The sequence below is a fragment of the Sapajus apella genome, unplaced genomic scaffold, assembly GCF_009761245.1.
Source record: "Sapajus apella isolate SASKATOON/1434 unplaced genomic scaffold, GSC_monkey_1.0 scaffold28, whole genome shotgun sequence".
Lineage (NCBI taxonomy): Eukaryota > Metazoa > Chordata > Mammalia > Primates > Cebidae > Sapajus > Sapajus apella.
The window spans coordinates 15,996,962-16,015,080 of record NW_022436968.1 but is presented as its reverse complement, the minus strand read 5'-3'; the positions used below and the strand labels follow the sequence as shown (position 1 = coordinate 16,015,080).

The 18,119-nt window shown below is 37.4% G+C and overlaps 1 protein-coding gene and 1 long non-coding RNA gene across 9 annotated transcripts in view; one reads left to right on the top strand and one right to left on the bottom strand.

Annotated features, from left to right (window-relative positions):
• The window catches only part of LOC116561094, a 39,573-nt gene extending 28,479 nt beyond the window's left edge, over window positions 1-11,094 (top strand). The window contains exons 2-5 of one of the 2 annotated variants that reach the window (XR_004273285.1): window positions 5,962-6,044; window positions 6,699-6,792; window positions 10,268-10,308; window positions 10,792-11,094. This is a non-coding gene — a long non-coding RNA (uncharacterized LOC116561094). Of the gene's footprint in view, window positions 1-5,961; window positions 6,045-6,698; window positions 6,793-8,340; window positions 8,550-10,267; window positions 10,309-10,791 lie in introns of those variants that run through there. The other variant, XR_004273286.1, reaches the window with a different exon arrangement.
• Window positions 1-18,119, bottom strand: part of CCDC141 (coiled-coil domain containing 141) — a 219,532-nt gene that overhangs the window by 85,626 nt on the left and 115,787 nt on the right. For all 7 annotated transcript variants that reach the window (XM_032292805.1, XM_032292807.1, XM_032292811.1 and 4 more), the window contains one exon: window positions 6,018-6,190. In XM_032292805.1, the coding sequence (XP_032148696.1) occupies window positions 6,018-6,190 (173 nt within the window). The remainder of the gene's footprint in view (window positions 1-6,017; window positions 6,191-18,119) is intronic.

Here is an 18,119-nt window from a genome sequence, read left to right as displayed (position 1 = left end):
AATTTAGTCACCAGGCTCCTTGTTATTGATTAAAGCTGAATAAAAGCGGTAGAAAGACAAAGAACTAGCAACCTAACAGAGTAGTTCAGATCAGCTCTTAAGTACTCACACCGCCTCTTACTGCAGTGTGACAGGCAATAGGGCAAGTTAGCGAACTTGTTTGTGCCCCAGTTTCCTCATCAGCAAAACAGGAACAATGATAATAGTAGTCCCCATTTCACAGGGTAGTTTTGAGGATTAAATTATATCTAGAGCACAGAAGTGTTTGCCATTATTGCTAATGAGTCTTTGAACAGAGTCTACCTCCTCCCTCACTTTGTAGTCTTGTCTGACACCCTTTTCCCCCGATACCCCCTACTCCAGCCACACCACCTTTCTCTCTGTGGCACGCTTGCTATTGCTCTGCCTGGTCCACTCATCTCCCAGCTGTTTGCAGGGTAGCCCCCTTTGTTCGTAGAGAGGCCTTCTCTGACTTCAATGTCTAAAATAATCTCCTGCTCACAGTCACTCTATCTCATTTCCCTTTTATATTTTTTCATAGTGCTCATTGCTGTGTAAGAGCATCTTATGTATTTGATATTTATGGGCTCTTTCTTATCAACAGAATAGCACAGGCACCATAAAAATGAACACTTCACCTATTACATTCGATTGTTGGGAACATCTGATTTACAAAAGATGCTCAATAAATATTTCTGAATAAACAAATGAATGAGTGGACCATGTTCTGTCCAAAAAGTTCATAACCACACACAATATCAACCAAAGGATGTAGGTGTAGCCAACACAAATGGAAATTGTGGGAAAAGAAAGCAAAATGCAATTAACTCCTGTTTTATGTCTCTGTAAAACATGAAAATAGGAAGATCTACATTAAGAAAGTAGTAAGTGTTGAATCAAAACAGATAATACTTAAAGTTATACCAAGGCAAAATATTCAGTTAGGATGAGGCATATAAGCTTAAGTCCACCATGATGAGGTATAATGAAAACTTATACAGTCCCTTAAGGCAGGTGTAGAAATAACTCTCTAGTAAGTTTATTTGTAAATTATGTAAGTTAGTTTTAGCAAACAGGAAAGGCAAATGAATATTTCACAAGGTAGCCTGGTCTTGCTGGGTGTTTATATGCTTTTGAGCTCTGAATTGGTAAGAGTACCGAAAGAAAGAAAAGAGGTCCCTCATTTTTTGTCCCATTATAGAAAACTTGACCCTCACACAAGGTCCTGGACCCAGCACTTCCAATTACCACAGATTCCTATGGCTTAATAAACGCAAAATTCTGCTTGGTAGCAAGACAGCTTTGGTTTTTCTTTAGACTTGGTTCTCAAGGATGATGCTTAGGGAGAGATAAGGAAGGCTGGAAGCCAGCAGCTTTCGGCATCACCGTAAGTCTAAGCTTGGCCATGTGGTTTGAGTATGCTTTGTCCCCACCAAAACTCAGGTTGAGGCTTGGTCCTCAATGTGGTGGTGTTGGGAGCTGGTGTCCTCAAGAGGTAAATAACACGGTCATTAAGGTGGATTCATGTCTTTTCCATAAGACTGAGTTAGTTCTCTCAGAAATGGATAAGTTCCCACTAGAGCAGGATGTTATAAAGCGAGGCTGCCTCTTGTGTTTTGCCCTTTTTTCACACACACCTGGTTTCCTTCCAGTTTTCCACCATGTTATAAGGGAGCATGAGGTTCTTACCAGAAGCTGACCATATGTGTCCACCCATTCTTGGCCCTCCAGGCTCCAGAATAATGAGCTAGACAAACTTCTTTCTTTTGTATATTACCCAGTCTCAGGTATTCTTCTACAGCAACAGAAAATGGACTAAGACAACTGTTATTACATGCACTTGTAGGCGTCATAAAGAATCCACTGAGATGCCTTTAAAATTAAAGTGGTTATGTAAAAGTTATTGTACTCCAAAAGATAACAACTATTTAATAATGACTCTAAATTATCATCAGATCAAAGACAGGAAATAGAAAGGGCAAGAAAACATGTAAATAACCACAATTTGCTTTGTGAAGCTGCTCAAACTTCAAATGTATTCAATTCCACGATAGTAAAATAGTGTGGGTATACCCCTAATAAAGTAGCAATTACAGAACAATAATGAAAGGGTCTCAGATTTACTAAGGAATCTTCATCTCAGATAAATGCAGACTTCTGAGGTCCTATTTTTTTTGACTAACAGAAAGAAAAAAAAAATCAGAACAAAGGGCCTCTGAGATGCCTACCTGCCCCGATACTAAATTTAGCCTTTTATTACATTAAGGTAAGTGCTTATCTTTCCTATTTCAAATATTGCCTTCCCAGTTAGTGAAAATGAATACAATTTGGTAAAACTGACTGTGTCGTAATCATTTGAAACGATCATATTACCCTCAGTATTTTGTTTTTTGAGCTCTTTATATAGAAAGTAAAAAAGAAGCATAGTTACATACCATAAAACATTTCAATCAATGATGCTGGTCCCATAAGATTATAATGCTGTATTTTTATTGTACTTTTTCTGTTTAGATACACAGATACCAGTATGTTTCATTTGCCTATAATATTCAATATAGTAACATGCTGCACACGTATGCCGCCTAGAAACAATAAGCTAGCTTAGTTATGTAGTAGGCTATACCATGTGTAAGGATGTGTAGGTGTGTGTAAGATGTGTGTAAGTGCACTCCATGGTGTTCACACACCAGAAAATCACCTAAGACTTATTTCTCAAAATGCATCCTCACTGTTAAGTGATGTGTCACTGTACTTGTTTATTGAGCTTTTTCTGTGTGCTGATGGTGGTGCACATAGAGAGGGCTCAGTAAACAAGTGAGTTTATGCTCACCTGGTGGTGCTGTCCCATTCAATTTAAAAAGAAACTTTATAAAATGTATATCTTCATTTTACAAAGAGAAACTGAGATTCAGAGAAGTTAAGTTTAAATGTCAGGGCATCCTTTTGGCGTTCAGAATGTATGAACCAAAATTCCTTTAACATGAAGTCTTGGGTTTCTTATACATAACAATTTTCTGGTGTCCGATAATAGGAATCTTAATATATTGTGTCCCATGAGTGACACCAGCACTCAGAAGTCTCAGAAGCTACTGTGATGTTCAACAATATCTGCTTTGCTCTGTTGAAATTTACATTGATTTCCATTGCTAGCATTCTAAACTCCATCTTCACTCTAGCAGTGGCTGGAACTTGAAATCTTATCCTTAGGTTCTATTTATTTCTTGTGATGGTGACTCAGGCCATTGAGCACATAAATTATTAGATGAGGAAAGGAAGCAAATCCCAAACAGAATACATGAGATTGAGGTGAGTAGCAATGTATGGCTCTAGTTTGCAACTGACAGTCTAATGCATTTCAGTTCAATTTTTAATGGATTTTTATTCTACATCTACATTCTGAATCAAAAAGTGTCCTTTGCCAAGAAACAATTTTATCTTCAGCTCCTCCTGCAAAATGAAGATAGTATTTGGTTTATAAAATATTATGAAATATCGAGGAAACCAAATACCTTGAAACTATGATGTTGACAGAAACCATATTGCTAATGATTTTCTTAAATCCAGTTACCTAAGCATTAATTCAAGCTTTTCAAAATGGTCCCTAATTATTTCTTCTTCTATTGAAACCAGTCTGCATGATGAAAGGCAGAATTATAGATGTCTCTTTGAAAAACAATAATTATGTAAAAATTAAGACCAAAAAGAGCAAAAGAGGTAAAAAGAAAACTGGTATGGAAAAGGAACCTAAGACTTGTGTCAAGGAGTTTAATTCATACATTCTGAGGGCCAAAAACAATGCCATGACATTTAAACTTAACTTCTCTGAATCTCAGTTACCTCTTTGTGAAATGAAGATGTCTACTTTGCAGAGTTGGGGTTTTTGTTTCTTTGTTTGTAATTGAATGAGACAGCACTAAGCACATAAAGAAGTAAATAATCAACCATGACAAAATGAATGGCTAAAAATAGTCAATAAAACCTCAAAGATAGAATGTATATAAAATAAAAGCAGCTTCCCTCTTATTTTTTTTAAATAAAGCATTACTGATTAGAGCAAACAGCTTAAAATTTAGCAGTAAAAAGTTGTGACCACCTTCTAACTCCAGTTGTTAACGCATCAAAACTGAATAGGGAACTCCAGTTTCTGGTCAAGAAGCGGGGACTGGATTTATTACCCTCATGCCTTAACCAACTAGAAAAACAAGTACATGAAACAATGGTTTTCAGACACTGAACAATAGGTAGCACAGGGCAGTGATCTCTTAGAGAAGGAAAATACATGAGGTGAGTCTTATGATTTCACTAGTTTACTGCCTGGAAGGTAATTTTTAGATCAAAGCCCAGAGAGGTGGAACCCAAACAGAACCCGGAGCTCTTGTTGAGTTGAGAAGACAGGAATCAGACTTTGAGTCAAGGTATCTCGAATTTGTGGGCAGGACACCAGATAGGAAGGAGTAAGCCACAAACAGAACTCCAGAGATTTGGCCAGAGGTCTTTGGCTACATGGTGATCTCCCCATGTGTGAAAGGAACCTTTCCATAGCCAGGGAACATGCCACAAGCAAAGAGTAGCCTGACCAGAGAAATAACGTCTGTACTTTGAGACCCATTTGTTAAACTGGGAATGTATCATTTTAAAATGATAAATGGAAACCCAACCACCTAATTCAGTCATGATATGACTCAAATCAATGACCAACATGTACTGTGAGTCCAGGCACAATAAGTGTCTCTTCCACCCCATAGTGTGTTAATGTATTGCTCAAGACATTTATACCTTCTGGAAAAGCTAGAAAGGAGGAGAAGGAGGAGTTCCTGTACCCATATTTTGTGCCTGGAAGGGAACGCCTTAAAACTCCTGATGCCTGGTTAACACCCCATTACTTGATACATGGCTTGGAGCTAAAGTAAAGAAACTTAGAAAAAAAACATAGCTATTCATTTTTCAAAGGGGATAATCCCTTGTCCTCATAGCCTCAACATTTTGGATTTTATTGGAAGACCTTGGATTATTTCTAATCTTAGTTGTGCATGGTTCTGTAGCAAACATCACAAACCCTGGGTTAAATACCTCTGTCTGGATGCAGACTGTCTTGTGGAAAGAATATTTCCCCAAACCCAAACTTACCAAATCAACAGAACAAGGGTTTAAACAGAAATAAAATGATTTTATCACATTTCACCTATTTATGGTTCTTCAAATTGAATGTCTTTGAGTTTCAGGGAGACTGTAGACATGGAAGCTGAAAAACTGGGTTTAACCTATTTGAAATTCTTGTTTTGTCGCTCTCTGCCAAAATGTAAGCCCTGCTTTCATTTCTTCCCGGTCAATATGCTTTCCACTATCTGCTCTGTCATTTCCTCTTTGTCTTCCAATCCCTGTTCTTTCCCATGCTTTCCCACTGCATTCTCTCTCTGTTTCTCAAGATTTTTCTCTCTCATCATGCCTACTATGCTCAATACTGATGTATTCACCAAATGTGCTCATAAAACATTCCCACCTAGAGCATGGTTCAAAAGCATGGGGTCTGGAGCCCAGCAGTTGTATTCAAATTGTCACTGTTTACTTAGGGTTTTGCATGGTGAGCCACCAAGGTCATAACTGGAGGAAATTCTGGTATTTTATTTTCTTCCAGAAAGAAAAAAAGGGGCAGGACAGACTCAAGATTCACAAACCAAAGGGAAGGAGCTATTCCATGAAGATGCTAGGGTTTGAAAAGCCTTGAGAACTAAAGCTCCATTTCTTATTTTTTCCATCCCCTTTCCCCTCCTCAGAACCAAGTAAACAGAAAGCTTTAGCATATTTAAGTCCCCAGGCTCAGAATATGGCCTCACTTCTGGATGAGCAATGGCTGTGTTCAGAATAGCTGTTGATCAAACTTCATTAGATCCTTTTAAGCCATATCATAATGCAGCAAAACATCTGAACCAGAAAAAGACAATCATGCATCTTTTTTAATAGGTTGTGGAAGCTGTGAAAAAGCTTTTTACACTGAGGAAGAAATAGACTTGACTCACCTGCAGGAGGCTACTTGGCTGATTACGGTTTGTCCCTTTTGCAAAGCATCAGCTGTGCAGTCTTTAATTTTTCTGTGTAATTCCTCATGCCTCGCTGCCAAAACAGCCAGACTTAAACTCTCTGATTTAAGGAGCTTAAGGTAAGCTTCAACTCTTCCAAGTACATCAAATGCCTGCCAAAGAAAACATAATTTTCTGCTTTTCTAGTTTAAAATGTACATCATTGTGTACAAGAAACACTAGCAATTAAACCAGGCTGAACAATTTATTAGTTTCATTATAACAGAAAACAACAATCTTAATCTTTGAAGATTGTTGGAAAAAAGCTGTATAGTTTTTTAAGGCTCCATTTAGGGAAACCAATCATAGCTTAGATCAATATAAATAAATGTCAATACCATAAAATCACCAATATAGCTTACATTGAGAATGTATCTATACAACACAAAGAGTTATAACTGCATAGAATTTGGAGAGTCGGTCTGGTTTATTTTGTGCATTTTGTACTGTATACAAATAATAGATGAGTTATTTAAAGAGATTATGCAGGCTTTTACGGCCCAAATGTTTCTGTAATATTCTTTAGAGGAAATTTCCCAGTAAATTCCACTTTGCTCTTGAAACATTGTAGGGAAATATTCAAGAAATTATGAGTGACCCTTTTTTCTCTTGCTTTTGCAGATATAAGATCTTCAGCCTAATTCATCCAAGGCATCCATCTGTCTTCAAAGAGGTTAGAATTTTGTTCTGAAGCAGTGCAAAGAATAAGACCAAGGTAATATTTAGCTTCTGACATGCAGAAATAGGATTATGCAGAAAAAACAAACCAAGATATTGTCTTGAGAGAAGATTTTAAAATTCCTTTATTTCCCTCCTTTATTAGCAGATCAACAACCAAGCATGCAGGATTATGCTTATAGAATTAACATAAACTAGAGAGGAGTTAGCCATTGGACCATTAAGGCTTAGTTGGCATTTAGATGGAGGAGTGCATGATATAAAGGCAATGAAAGAAGACTGTGGAAATATGAGGAGAAAGACAGAAAGCAGAGTACAGTCATCTTTGAAGGTCTCCTGATAGCTCATCTGATGTCTCTAGGAATAATTTCAACGTAGAGAACAAATGTATTAGGTACATTGAAGAAAATCTGAATGGCATGGGAGCTCTTGCCACATTGGCCTTTCGCACTATTGGAAGAAGTCGCCTTATGGAATGTTCTATTCCAATCTGAAAAATAATCCTAACACAGTCAGCTGGGCAGTGCTGTGTAGTCAGGCAGAGGCCTTGAAGTGTAGCTGCCCTGGGTTGCTGAGTTGGAAGCCAGTGAGCTTGGCAGGAGCTGACCAATGGAGTGGGAAGACCTCATAGAAGACTAGGTAAGGATCCCAGACCAGAAGTAATGAGAACAGATAGACTCATGAGTCCGGTACCACTAAGGCCTGAAGGAGACCAGGCGAGCAAGGATGAGCTGGTGCTGGAGCAACACAGGTGAAGCCAAGTGTGGAGGCTCTGGTTATGGAGGTGCACGAATGCACTCATGACCCTGTGCCTGCTGCCACCTCACGGGGTGAGCTCCAGTGGCAGAATTGGAACTGGGCAAAATTTGAATTTACAAATGAAATCACTCAAACAGTGCCTTACTACTTATACACTGATATTCTATTTTTCCCACCAATGTCCTCATGTCTACCAAGTCTGCAATTCTGTTTATTTAGAATGTTTAAAACAAAATCATTCTCATTTATTTAGCAGTGAAGAGGAAGTTATAATAATAACTCTAGTTTAATAAGAACTAACTACGTGCTTGCTTCAATACTGTGTGTTGCACAATTCTTATTTAGTCAACGAATATCGAATGCCTGCATAGTTCCAGGCATATTCCCCTTAACAGTTCTAAGAGGAATTAAGAAATTATCCCCATTATATGACTGAGAAAACTGAGTCTCAGAGAGGTTAAGTAAATTGCACAAAGTAACTCTTCTATCAAGGGGCAGATTTGCAATTTATATCCCATTTTCTGGCTTTGAGACCACTGCTCTTAAACCCTGGGTTGTAGTGCCATGTGGCAAAGGATTACCTTGGAAGACTTAAGAAGGAAGGGCTATTTCAGAGAAAGTTATAATTTTGGGTGGAAAGGAGGGATTTTAAAACTTACTTATTGTAAATATGTCTCTACCTTTTCTTCTTATAGGTTAGAAAAAATACAGAAAAAGGTTGAGAGATTTCTCTAATACTATAGGACTGTAAAAGAAAGAGAACTTAATTAAAGAAAGTTTGAACCTGAAGAACTCTTCTTTATCTGATTATTTTGCTTTCCTGTAGTTGGCAATGGAGCCAAGTACAACAAGATGTTGATGATAGAAAAGATGATTGGCTGGGCATCAGTTGGATTGAGGTCAGCATGCAGCCCATCATACCAATAGGTATTCTACAAATGTATTTGTTGAGGTAATGAAGAAATAAAATCACTTACCTCCTTTCTACTGCTCTAGTTTTATTAAGTGTGATACATAGAACAATTTATAGTAAATATTTTCCTTACACATTTGAGAAAAACCTCTGTAAGATAATTTGGCTATTTTGATTCTCAGTTATGGGTTATCTTTGTCTTTGATATATCATTCCCTCCTTCTAGTGAATGCTTAGTCTTTCAATTTATTTTTATTTTATTAGGAAGTGATACTTTTATTATAACATTCAGGGAAGGGTGGAAGGGGTGGGCTCATGCCTGTAATCCCAGCACTTTGGGGGGCAGAGGTAGGTAGGATCACCTGAGGTCAGGAGTTTGAGACCTCTGCCTGGCCAACATGGTGAGACCCTGTCTCTACTAAAAATACAAAAAAATTACCTGGGCCTGGTGGCACACACCTGTAATCCCAGCTACTCAGGAGGCTGAGGCAGGTGAATCACTAGAACCTGGGAGGCGGAGGATGCAGTGAGCCGAGATCGCGCCATTGCACTCCAGCCTGGGCAACGAGAGTAAAATTCTGTCTCCAAAAAAAAAGGAAGAAGATGATTCAATGACTTTCTCTATCCTTCCATAACCCACTGAAACATCATTTGCCAATAACCACTGTTTCTGAAATTTTAAAACATATTTTAAAATTCACATTGCTTATTTTGAATAAGTGGAGTTTGTTGTTAATTGGGGGTTAAAGTCAATGCCTAAAGCAAAAACCTGGCATAGTCAAGATCATCTTGAACTCCCTTAAATCATCCTTAAAGTTTAATATATGTGAAATTAGTACATATAGTAACATGCATTCACATTTAGAATTGAGAACCCTGAGCTACACTAAAGGAAGAAATAAAGGGAAAGTCTGTATGTAAATGTCCGAGCCTTTTTGCCTTTCTTCCCTTATGATAATTCTCAAGTTTTCAGTGTGAATGGAGAAAGAATGGAAAATTCCAAAGTGCTTTTTCTTGCCTACACATTTAACTCCAATTTCTAAAATTAAGCCACTATCACCCTAATACATGTTATGTTTGTTGTTTTGAGAATTAGAAAGAAAAATGTATAAAAGTAAGTGGGTTTCATGTTAGATATGTAGTAGGTACTCGGAAAACACTGGTTGTTACTCTAAATGTTGAATGATAGAACCCATCTTTAAAAAGTCACTGAGAAGAGCATGGCCACCTGGTGCTTGTCATTCATCCCACATGGGCCCTTCCTCTGTGGCCCCACTGAACATCTGCCACTCTCAAATGCTCAGGCATTGTTCTCATCTTTGTTGGACTTAGATGCTAAAGCCACAAGGTCATTGGATGCATGTATGATATCACTCCACCCCTTCCTGAATATTACAATGAAAGTATTACTTCCTAATAAAATAGAAATAAATTGAAAGACTAAGCATTCACTAGAAAGAGGGAATGATACGTGAAGGACGAAGAAAACCCAGAACTGAGAATCAAAATAGCCAAGTTATCTTCTAGAGATTTTTCTCAAATATGTAAAGAAAATATTTACTATACATTGTTCTACGTATTACACTTAATAGAACTAGAGCAGTAGAAAGGAGGTAAGTGATTTTATTCCTTCATTAGCTCACCAAACACATTTGTAGAATATTGGTAAGACGGGCTGCATGCGGACCTCAATTCTAACCAAACCCTAATAGGAATAATCTGTAGACACAGAAATAAGAGTTAAATTTCTGGACTTTAACAGAAAGCTACTTTCAAGAAGACTACACTGTCTGTGATTGTCTGAATTATACGTAAACTCATTTCTCTTATTCTTATGCAGAACTTGATGAGAACTATGTGCCAGCTCCAGAAATGATCTAAGTATCATTGCTTTCACTTAATCTACCCCCAAAATAGAACTGAGTGCTTTTCTATGTAGTGTATCCATAAAGAACCTGATACAGGATCCAACCTGGAAAGACTCCCTCTGCTGTACACACAGTACAGAACATATTATTTGTGGCAATAAGAACACTGTGACCCCCATATAAACTCCTTTGGAAGGAGTGTTTTCCCTTTAGTCTTTTTTCCTTCACATATTCCTCTTTCTTCAAACCTTATATGTGCAAGTCGAATAAAGCTACTATGACTGGATTGGGAAAAAAACGACACAGGACAAATCTATTTTATCCCTCTGGTTCCCAGCTCTTGTTGACCATTTTACACGTACTATTCAGTTTCTAGGCAAATAAGAAAATGAATCAGCTCTTTTTGGCCTTGTTTTGGTAAAGACTAAGGACTTGCTTGGTGCTTGTTCTTTATGAAACTAATAAAGACCTTTCCTTTTTCACTTGTTTAGTACAGGACCCAAGGCAGCCTACACCAAATCAAATAGAGATAGTACCAGGACATGGCACGCTTCATTCTTTTAAAAATATCTACAGGATGAATTCAAACAAGAGCCATGAGTCATCTAGCATAATTCTATCATGCTGTTTCACAAAAGGTGTTTAATAAGTAATACTGTTTGCTTCTTGACTAATCAATTTGAAGAGAGACAATTAAGCAGGAACAACAACAGAAAGAAAACAGCCAAACCTAAAAAATTCCCTTCCACGAGTCTGGTGGCTGGAGAGAATTTTGTAGGAATGCTTGTAACTACCAAAAACACAAAAAGTTTAATTAGTGCTTCTAATTAGAGCACCAGATTCCATTACCTGGAGAGATTCAGATTTCCCTTGGGTTTCACTACAAAGACCAAAAACTTCCATTTCCTTTCCTATACATCACCGGAGATAACTTCTGGTGGTTCCCACTCTGGGGAACTGATTCCTAATTCATGTTCTGCCCAAATCTGCCCAACCTTTCAAATGCCATGAACACCTCGGTATAAGGGTGATATGATTTTTAAGCTCCCAATACTTCCTGTCCCCTACTGCTGCTCCAGCTTATTGCTTGCCTGTCAAGGGCAGTTGCTGCTGGACCCCAGAGCTCCCTTTTTGTTCCAGGGTGAATTCATGGTATTAATGAGAGGTATTAAATGCCATTAGCACCTATGGAAGCCTTTTGTCTCCTAATCTGAAAAGCTGAGAAAACACTGGAATAAAAGGAGTTTGGGATTAAAAGTGGTAAGTATCTGAAGCATTTATCAACAAGAAGTGGAGAAAGTTTACACATTGACCATCTCTTGTTCTGAGGCAAGAAGTACAACTAGACCCATTCAATAGCACTTTAGACAGCTAGTCACTATTTGTAATTTCTGGTTTCTTTTCTCTAAGTTGACCTAAATGACTTTAAGGTGATCTTGGGAATATCAATACAGAAAATGTCCATTTATAATGTGTAAAGCATTTATTTTTTCACTTATTCAAGAAAACACTGAAATCTATGGACTGTGTACTCAGCTATGTGCTGGGAATATGAAAATGAGCAAAAGCATTAAATCACATTAGAGTGGCTAGTGCAGTATTAAATTCATATATAAAGACAAAATAATGGCTAGCACTTAGTGAGTGCTTAGCAGTTCTGTGCTCTAGCCATGTGTTAACTTACTTAGCACAATGACCCTGTAAGGTACCAATAGTACTTCTATTTTACAGGTTAAAAAAGCCAAATGCACAGGAAAGTTAAGTGATTGTCCAGGGTCTTGGAGCTAATAAATGTCTGAGATCAGATTCATACTCAGGCATTCTGGCTCCAAAATCTACTGTTATTTTGGCAAAGTGTCATGCTATCAAACATTTCTAATTTTCACTTAATACCCTACAATTCCATTTATTTCACACTCCAACTCTATCCCAAAAAGATTGTGTATAATTTATCACCAATTATAAGAACTTTTATTATTGACTGATACTCTCTGAAGTAGATAAGGATTACTAGACTGATTTTAGAAAAGAGAAAACTCAAGCTCAAAATGTAAATTGGTTTGTCACATGGCCATTTATTCATCTAACACAAGTTTTTTGACCACATGTGACATCACAAAGATTAAGATATAATCTCTCTCTTGGGAGGCCGAGGTGGGCGGATCACGAGGTCAAAAGATCGAGACCATCCTGGCCAACATGGTGAAACCCAGCCTCTACTAAAAATACAAAAAAATTAGCAGGGCGTGGTGGCATACGCCTGTGATCTCAGCTACTTGGGAGGCTGAGGCAGAATAATTGCTTGAACCGAGGAGGCAGAGGTTGCAGTGAGCCGAGATTGCATCACTGCACTCCAGCCTGGCGACAGAGCAAGACTCTGTCTCAAAAAAAAAGCAAGACATAATCTCTAAGGAGCACAGAGAAATATTATGGAAATGATACAAAATAAGCAATTAATGCTGTCTCAGAGGAGGCACTATGTGTAGAAGACAAGCCCTTTGCACAGCACTATCTGCCTTCTCAGGTATGATGCAGAGATGAAGCTTTAAATTTGTGTTCCTTGTATATTAAAGAAATTAAGTTATCGTCTTTCAAAATGGTTAAGTCCCAAGTACCTTGGATCGATATAATCTCCTACGAACAATTTCATGTAATTGGCCTTGAAAATCTACAGTTTATATTTCACTGCTCTCAGTCATTGAAGTAATTATTGAATACCCACTAACTAGAAGTCACTGCTCTAGGTGTGTGAACACAAAGTGAAAAGGACGTGTTTCTTACCCTCAAGAAATTTTAATTTAGTAAAAGAAATCTACCCAGAAATAACTATAATACTAGGCAGAATGTGTTTACTGCCGATAGAGAAATGCAACAATCTGATATTGCATATAGAAGAGAAACCAATTAATACACTCTTAACTTAGAAATTCATTGACAGCTTAAATGTGAAAGGTATTGATGAGTGAGGACAATAAAATTGAACATCTTGATTATCAGACTATTAGGCATAAACTGAGTTGTGGGCTCTCACGAGACATTTAAGATGTTAAAGGTGTTCCTTTTTCTATATTTTTTTCTATCATATATCTATTTTAATAATTGTATGCTAATAATGTAGCCATATTTATCAAATACTTGCTGTGGTTTAAATAGCCTGCACTCTGAGCTCTAAAATCAAAGGTTTCTAAACCCTACAGTCATCATTCTCTCCGAGGGAGTACAGGAAGAGGATAAATTAAGACATCATCTGCTTCTTGTGGTGAGGTTTGCATCATCATGACTTTTTCAATCTTAAATATCTCTGCATATTTAAAGACATGTTCAGCATAAAATAGAAACTCCTTAACATGCTATTGAGAACCCTGCCTGATATCCCCACCTGCTTCTACAACCTTTGTCTCTCATCACTTTAGGTGTACACCCTAAACTCCCAGCAAATTGGATTATCTTAGGTTCCCCAAACACGGCATGACTTTGTACCATCAGGCTATTCCTTGACGCTTCTTGCCCCATCCTTTCAAACTTATCTCGGCTGTCACCTCCTTTGGGGAGCCTTCCTTGACTCTTTTTTCCCTACGCCGGATTAAGGGTCCCTGCTCTGTGTACCCTAATGCTTCGGGCCTACTCCATTACAGCTTTCCCACAGCCCAGTGCCCTTCTGTTCCCTTGCCCCTCATCTAAACTTGACTGAGAAGGTCTGGAAAGCAGGGATTATATCTTCCATTGCATTTGCTCAAGTACCCATCTGATGCATGGGAAGAATAGGAACACAATATATTAGCTGAATGCAAATATGGAAAAAGAGAGGGAGGGATCACAGGTGGCTTTAGTTATTTCTAAGTGAAAGGGGAGTTGTTCTGAAAAAGAGGAAATTAAGACAGGCTGCTGAGGAAATATAAAACTGAAAGTAATTACATTTTCTTTGATATCTAAATAACATTTAGCCTAATTTCTTGAATTCATTTATATCACCTCAATAAATTCCTTCTGGATAATATTTTTCAGGTACTCTACTTGGGCAGGTTTTTAAAAATTTCAATCTATATAGCAACTGGACCATTTTAAATTAATTGTTTTCCTCAGCTGGGTCTAAAATGTGTTTATTTTGAAAATGGTAAGATCACATATATATCACGTGTATATACAAATGAAAAAAGGTGTATCAAATTCCATGCTTAAATGTTTTCATCTGAAACAATGATGCTGCTATAAGCATTACTGTCCATCACTGTAAATATCTTGCAAAAGCAACATCATCTTCTTAAAAGACATTAAAGTTTCAACAGCTATGGCAGAAACAATGGAAGCTATAACAATTGTTACATTTCAAACCCCAACTTTTGCTTTATCTTTGCTTTCAGGCTGACCACCCAAAAATCAGACCATGTTTGGAAAATGGATTTGGCCTCAGTTTCCTCTGCTTGCTTTCTTCAGTGAAATCATGTGCCTGGGAATGGAAGGGATAGGACATGATACATTATGAGCCGTCAGTCATGTTTTACAGTTTTGGGTTCAGTTGCAGCTGTCCTATAAATATAGGCTCACACCCTTCTGTTTTTGAATCATTATATATTTCTCTCTGATTCAAACTACATTCCCTTAACAATGATGAATACATTTGGGGTGATCAATAAATATCAACCATAGCTCGTTTTCTGTGAACATAGTAGAAGTATAATAAATAAGATAATCTACAATCCCAAAGGATGAATATTTTGGAGGATCAAGATGCATTATTCTAATAAGTGCTATATTCATATTCCATGCCATGTTCTCATAAGTCTTAGCAACATCTGATAATTAGAGAAACTCTTCTCCAATCAGCTATTAGTCATTGTCGACAATTGACACTTATTTGTATATACTGCTAAGTGATTTAAAAAATAGCTTCATTCACCAAACACATTAGGAAATTCTAAAAAGAACAGGAAGTATATCAGATTCTTGAGTTATACGGCTCACTCTTCACTTGAATCCAGCAGTCGGTTTACAGCAATGCCATCTCAACATCGCCACCTGCTGCTCACTCCGGGTCCACACATGCATATCTCAAGCCACAGGCTGCCAGACATTAATTACCTCGGTGAGAAACATTACCTGGGGTAATCATCAAACCCTAGCAGAATTAAAGGTAATCCATTACACTCCTGGAGCACAGGGCAAAGGCAGTGAGGGAGCTGTTGTCAACGTGGGCAATTAAGTGATAATTATATTTTATTGAATCTCACAAATTGGAAAATATATTGGCTTTTGGATTTTTTGTATGTTTTGATCTCTGCTATATCCCCAGCATTTAGAACAACGCCTGACACATAGCAGTGGCTCAATAAATATATACTAAATAAGTAAATATGTAAAGAGAAGAAGGGTAATTATTCTTATGAATTCATCTTTAAATAATAAAATAAATTATTGTGACATGTTTCTAGTAACTAATAATGTCCCTACTTAGAATTGTTAGAGAGAAGAATGAATGAAAATGAAAGGAGGTGGGACGTGGTGGCTCACACCTATAATTCCAGCACTTTGGAGGCCGAGGAGGGTGGACTGGATCCCTTGAGCGTAGGAGGTCAAGACAAGCCTGGACAACATGGCAAAATCCCGTCTTTACAAAAAATACAAAAAATTAGCCTGGTGTGGTGGCATCCAAGCTGCCTAAGAGGCTAAGGTGGGAGGACTATCTGAGTCTGGGAGGTCAAGGCTGCAGTGAGCTGTGATCATGTCACTGCACTTCAGCCTCGATGACAGTGAAACCCTCCCTCCACTTCCCCCGAAAAAAGAAAGAAAATGAAAGGAAATGGGGGAGAGAGTCTCTTCAATTATTTTAACCAGAAATATGATAAAAACCTGGATGAAGAAAGAAATATATATGATATGAGAAAATTACTAACAGTGTATTCTGCAGATAAAATGGGATATTCTTATTTTAACGAAATTCAAAAAAGTAAAAAGTATACTTAAAAAATCATATATTTCACTTTTTACTGAGCTGATATTCAAGCTATCCCACTCACTTATTTATATATTGCCCATGATACTAACACATTTGTTACACTAGTATTTGACACAGAAATTGAAAAAGTATATTGACCTAGCTTCAACAAATTTGGAACAAGAGGTTGTTTGCTGAAAAATAATTCCTCTTATCCAGAATGAAACTGATTTTCAAGGAAAGTACCTTTTTGTAAAGTGCTGATTTCAAGTTTTATTACTGCAATGCTAACATCCAGATCTGCATGTGTTGGGAGAGAAAGTTTGTGGATCTCTGGTGCTCCCACTGGTAGGTCAAGAAGACAAGACTCTGGCCCCTCTACATCTGGGCCACTTTTCAGTGTTGAGTCTACAACTAGCAACCTTCGGGGTTGAAGTGATGTTGCCCTCCAAAACAAAGAGCAAACTTGCTTCCTATTTGCTGTAAAACTGCGGATTCCCCAAGTTTAGGGTTCCTTTCCTGAACCCCATCTGCTACAGGTGCATACATCCAACTGGACCCATCTGCATCACCCAGGGAGAATTGGGGCTGGGAGAATCGATGTGGCATACCGACACTGTGGCTACTGCTTTGCTGTAATAAATTGCCTCTGACCCAGAAGTCAGGAGTCTTCTGTAATCATCCATGAAACTGTGATGAGTTAACATGTTAGCTTGAAAGTACGGTAAAATCTCAAGGCCCTCACAGTCCTTGAGAGCATGACTTCATTTAAGGACAGGAATGTTCACAATTAGGGAACCCCAGTGTACTCAAGGCACAATAAAGTGAATTTTCAAGAGGAAAATTCAATGTTTTGGAGACAACTGGTTATATAAACTGAAAATACCTTTTTCACTAGTGTAAACAGAATTTTATTCTAGAAAAAGAATTTTGAGGGTTTTGAAATTATATTAATTTTAAAAATTCAGTGCTTTATTTAAGCTAGGGTTATGAGTGTCACATTAAAAATTGGGTAAAGTGGTCAGGTTTTTGTAAAATTTGGAGATTTTACAATATCAGTAAAAAAGAAAAATATCATTTATAAGCCACAAGAAGAGTTTTCTTTTTTAAGTGGATTTATATAATATAATTTCATCATTTATTTCTACCTAATAATATAGTAAAGAATTCATTTCAAGAGTCATGATTAAAAATCTGCTTTCCAAACTCCAGCTTTTATTTTTGCAAAGGGTAGAAATATCCATTACCTTTCACATTGAGTTCTTAGATTTGGAGTCAGAAATTATTTCCTTGATGCTTTGAAAAGGGAGAGGATTCTAACACTATTCTGAGTGCCACGTGGCTATAGAACATGCTGTAATATGGATAATCCCAGTGGAGCTTATTATGATTTGTATAGTTAGCATGCCAAGGCTTTCAAATGATAAAACAGGGAATCTAGAAATCAAATGCTTTTGGGGTCAAGAAACATGAATTCTCTTCTTCAATCTGTCCTGAATTACTGTATGAGTTTGAGAAAGTAACCACTCTCTTCTTCTCCTTTAAAAAAACCAACCAAACAAACAAAAAAACTTCTACAGGAGATATTCCTTCTCTGTACCAGGAAAATATCCCAGCAAAGTACAAAATAATGACAGCAGAGAAAGCAACAGTAAGAAAACGAGAATGAAAGAAACCATATTTTGCCAGGCTATAAACTATAGGATTTGTACTGGAAGCATCGTTTTATAACAATGTGTTTGATAATTCTTTTCCTTAGAAGCAGTATTAACTGACTTGTAGATGGCCAACTCATTTTGAAGAATGAACATGCAGTGTAAATTTAAAAGTCTCTTATTCAAAAACAAAATTACTGAGGAGAAACTTAACTAGCACCTAACATCTAATGCATT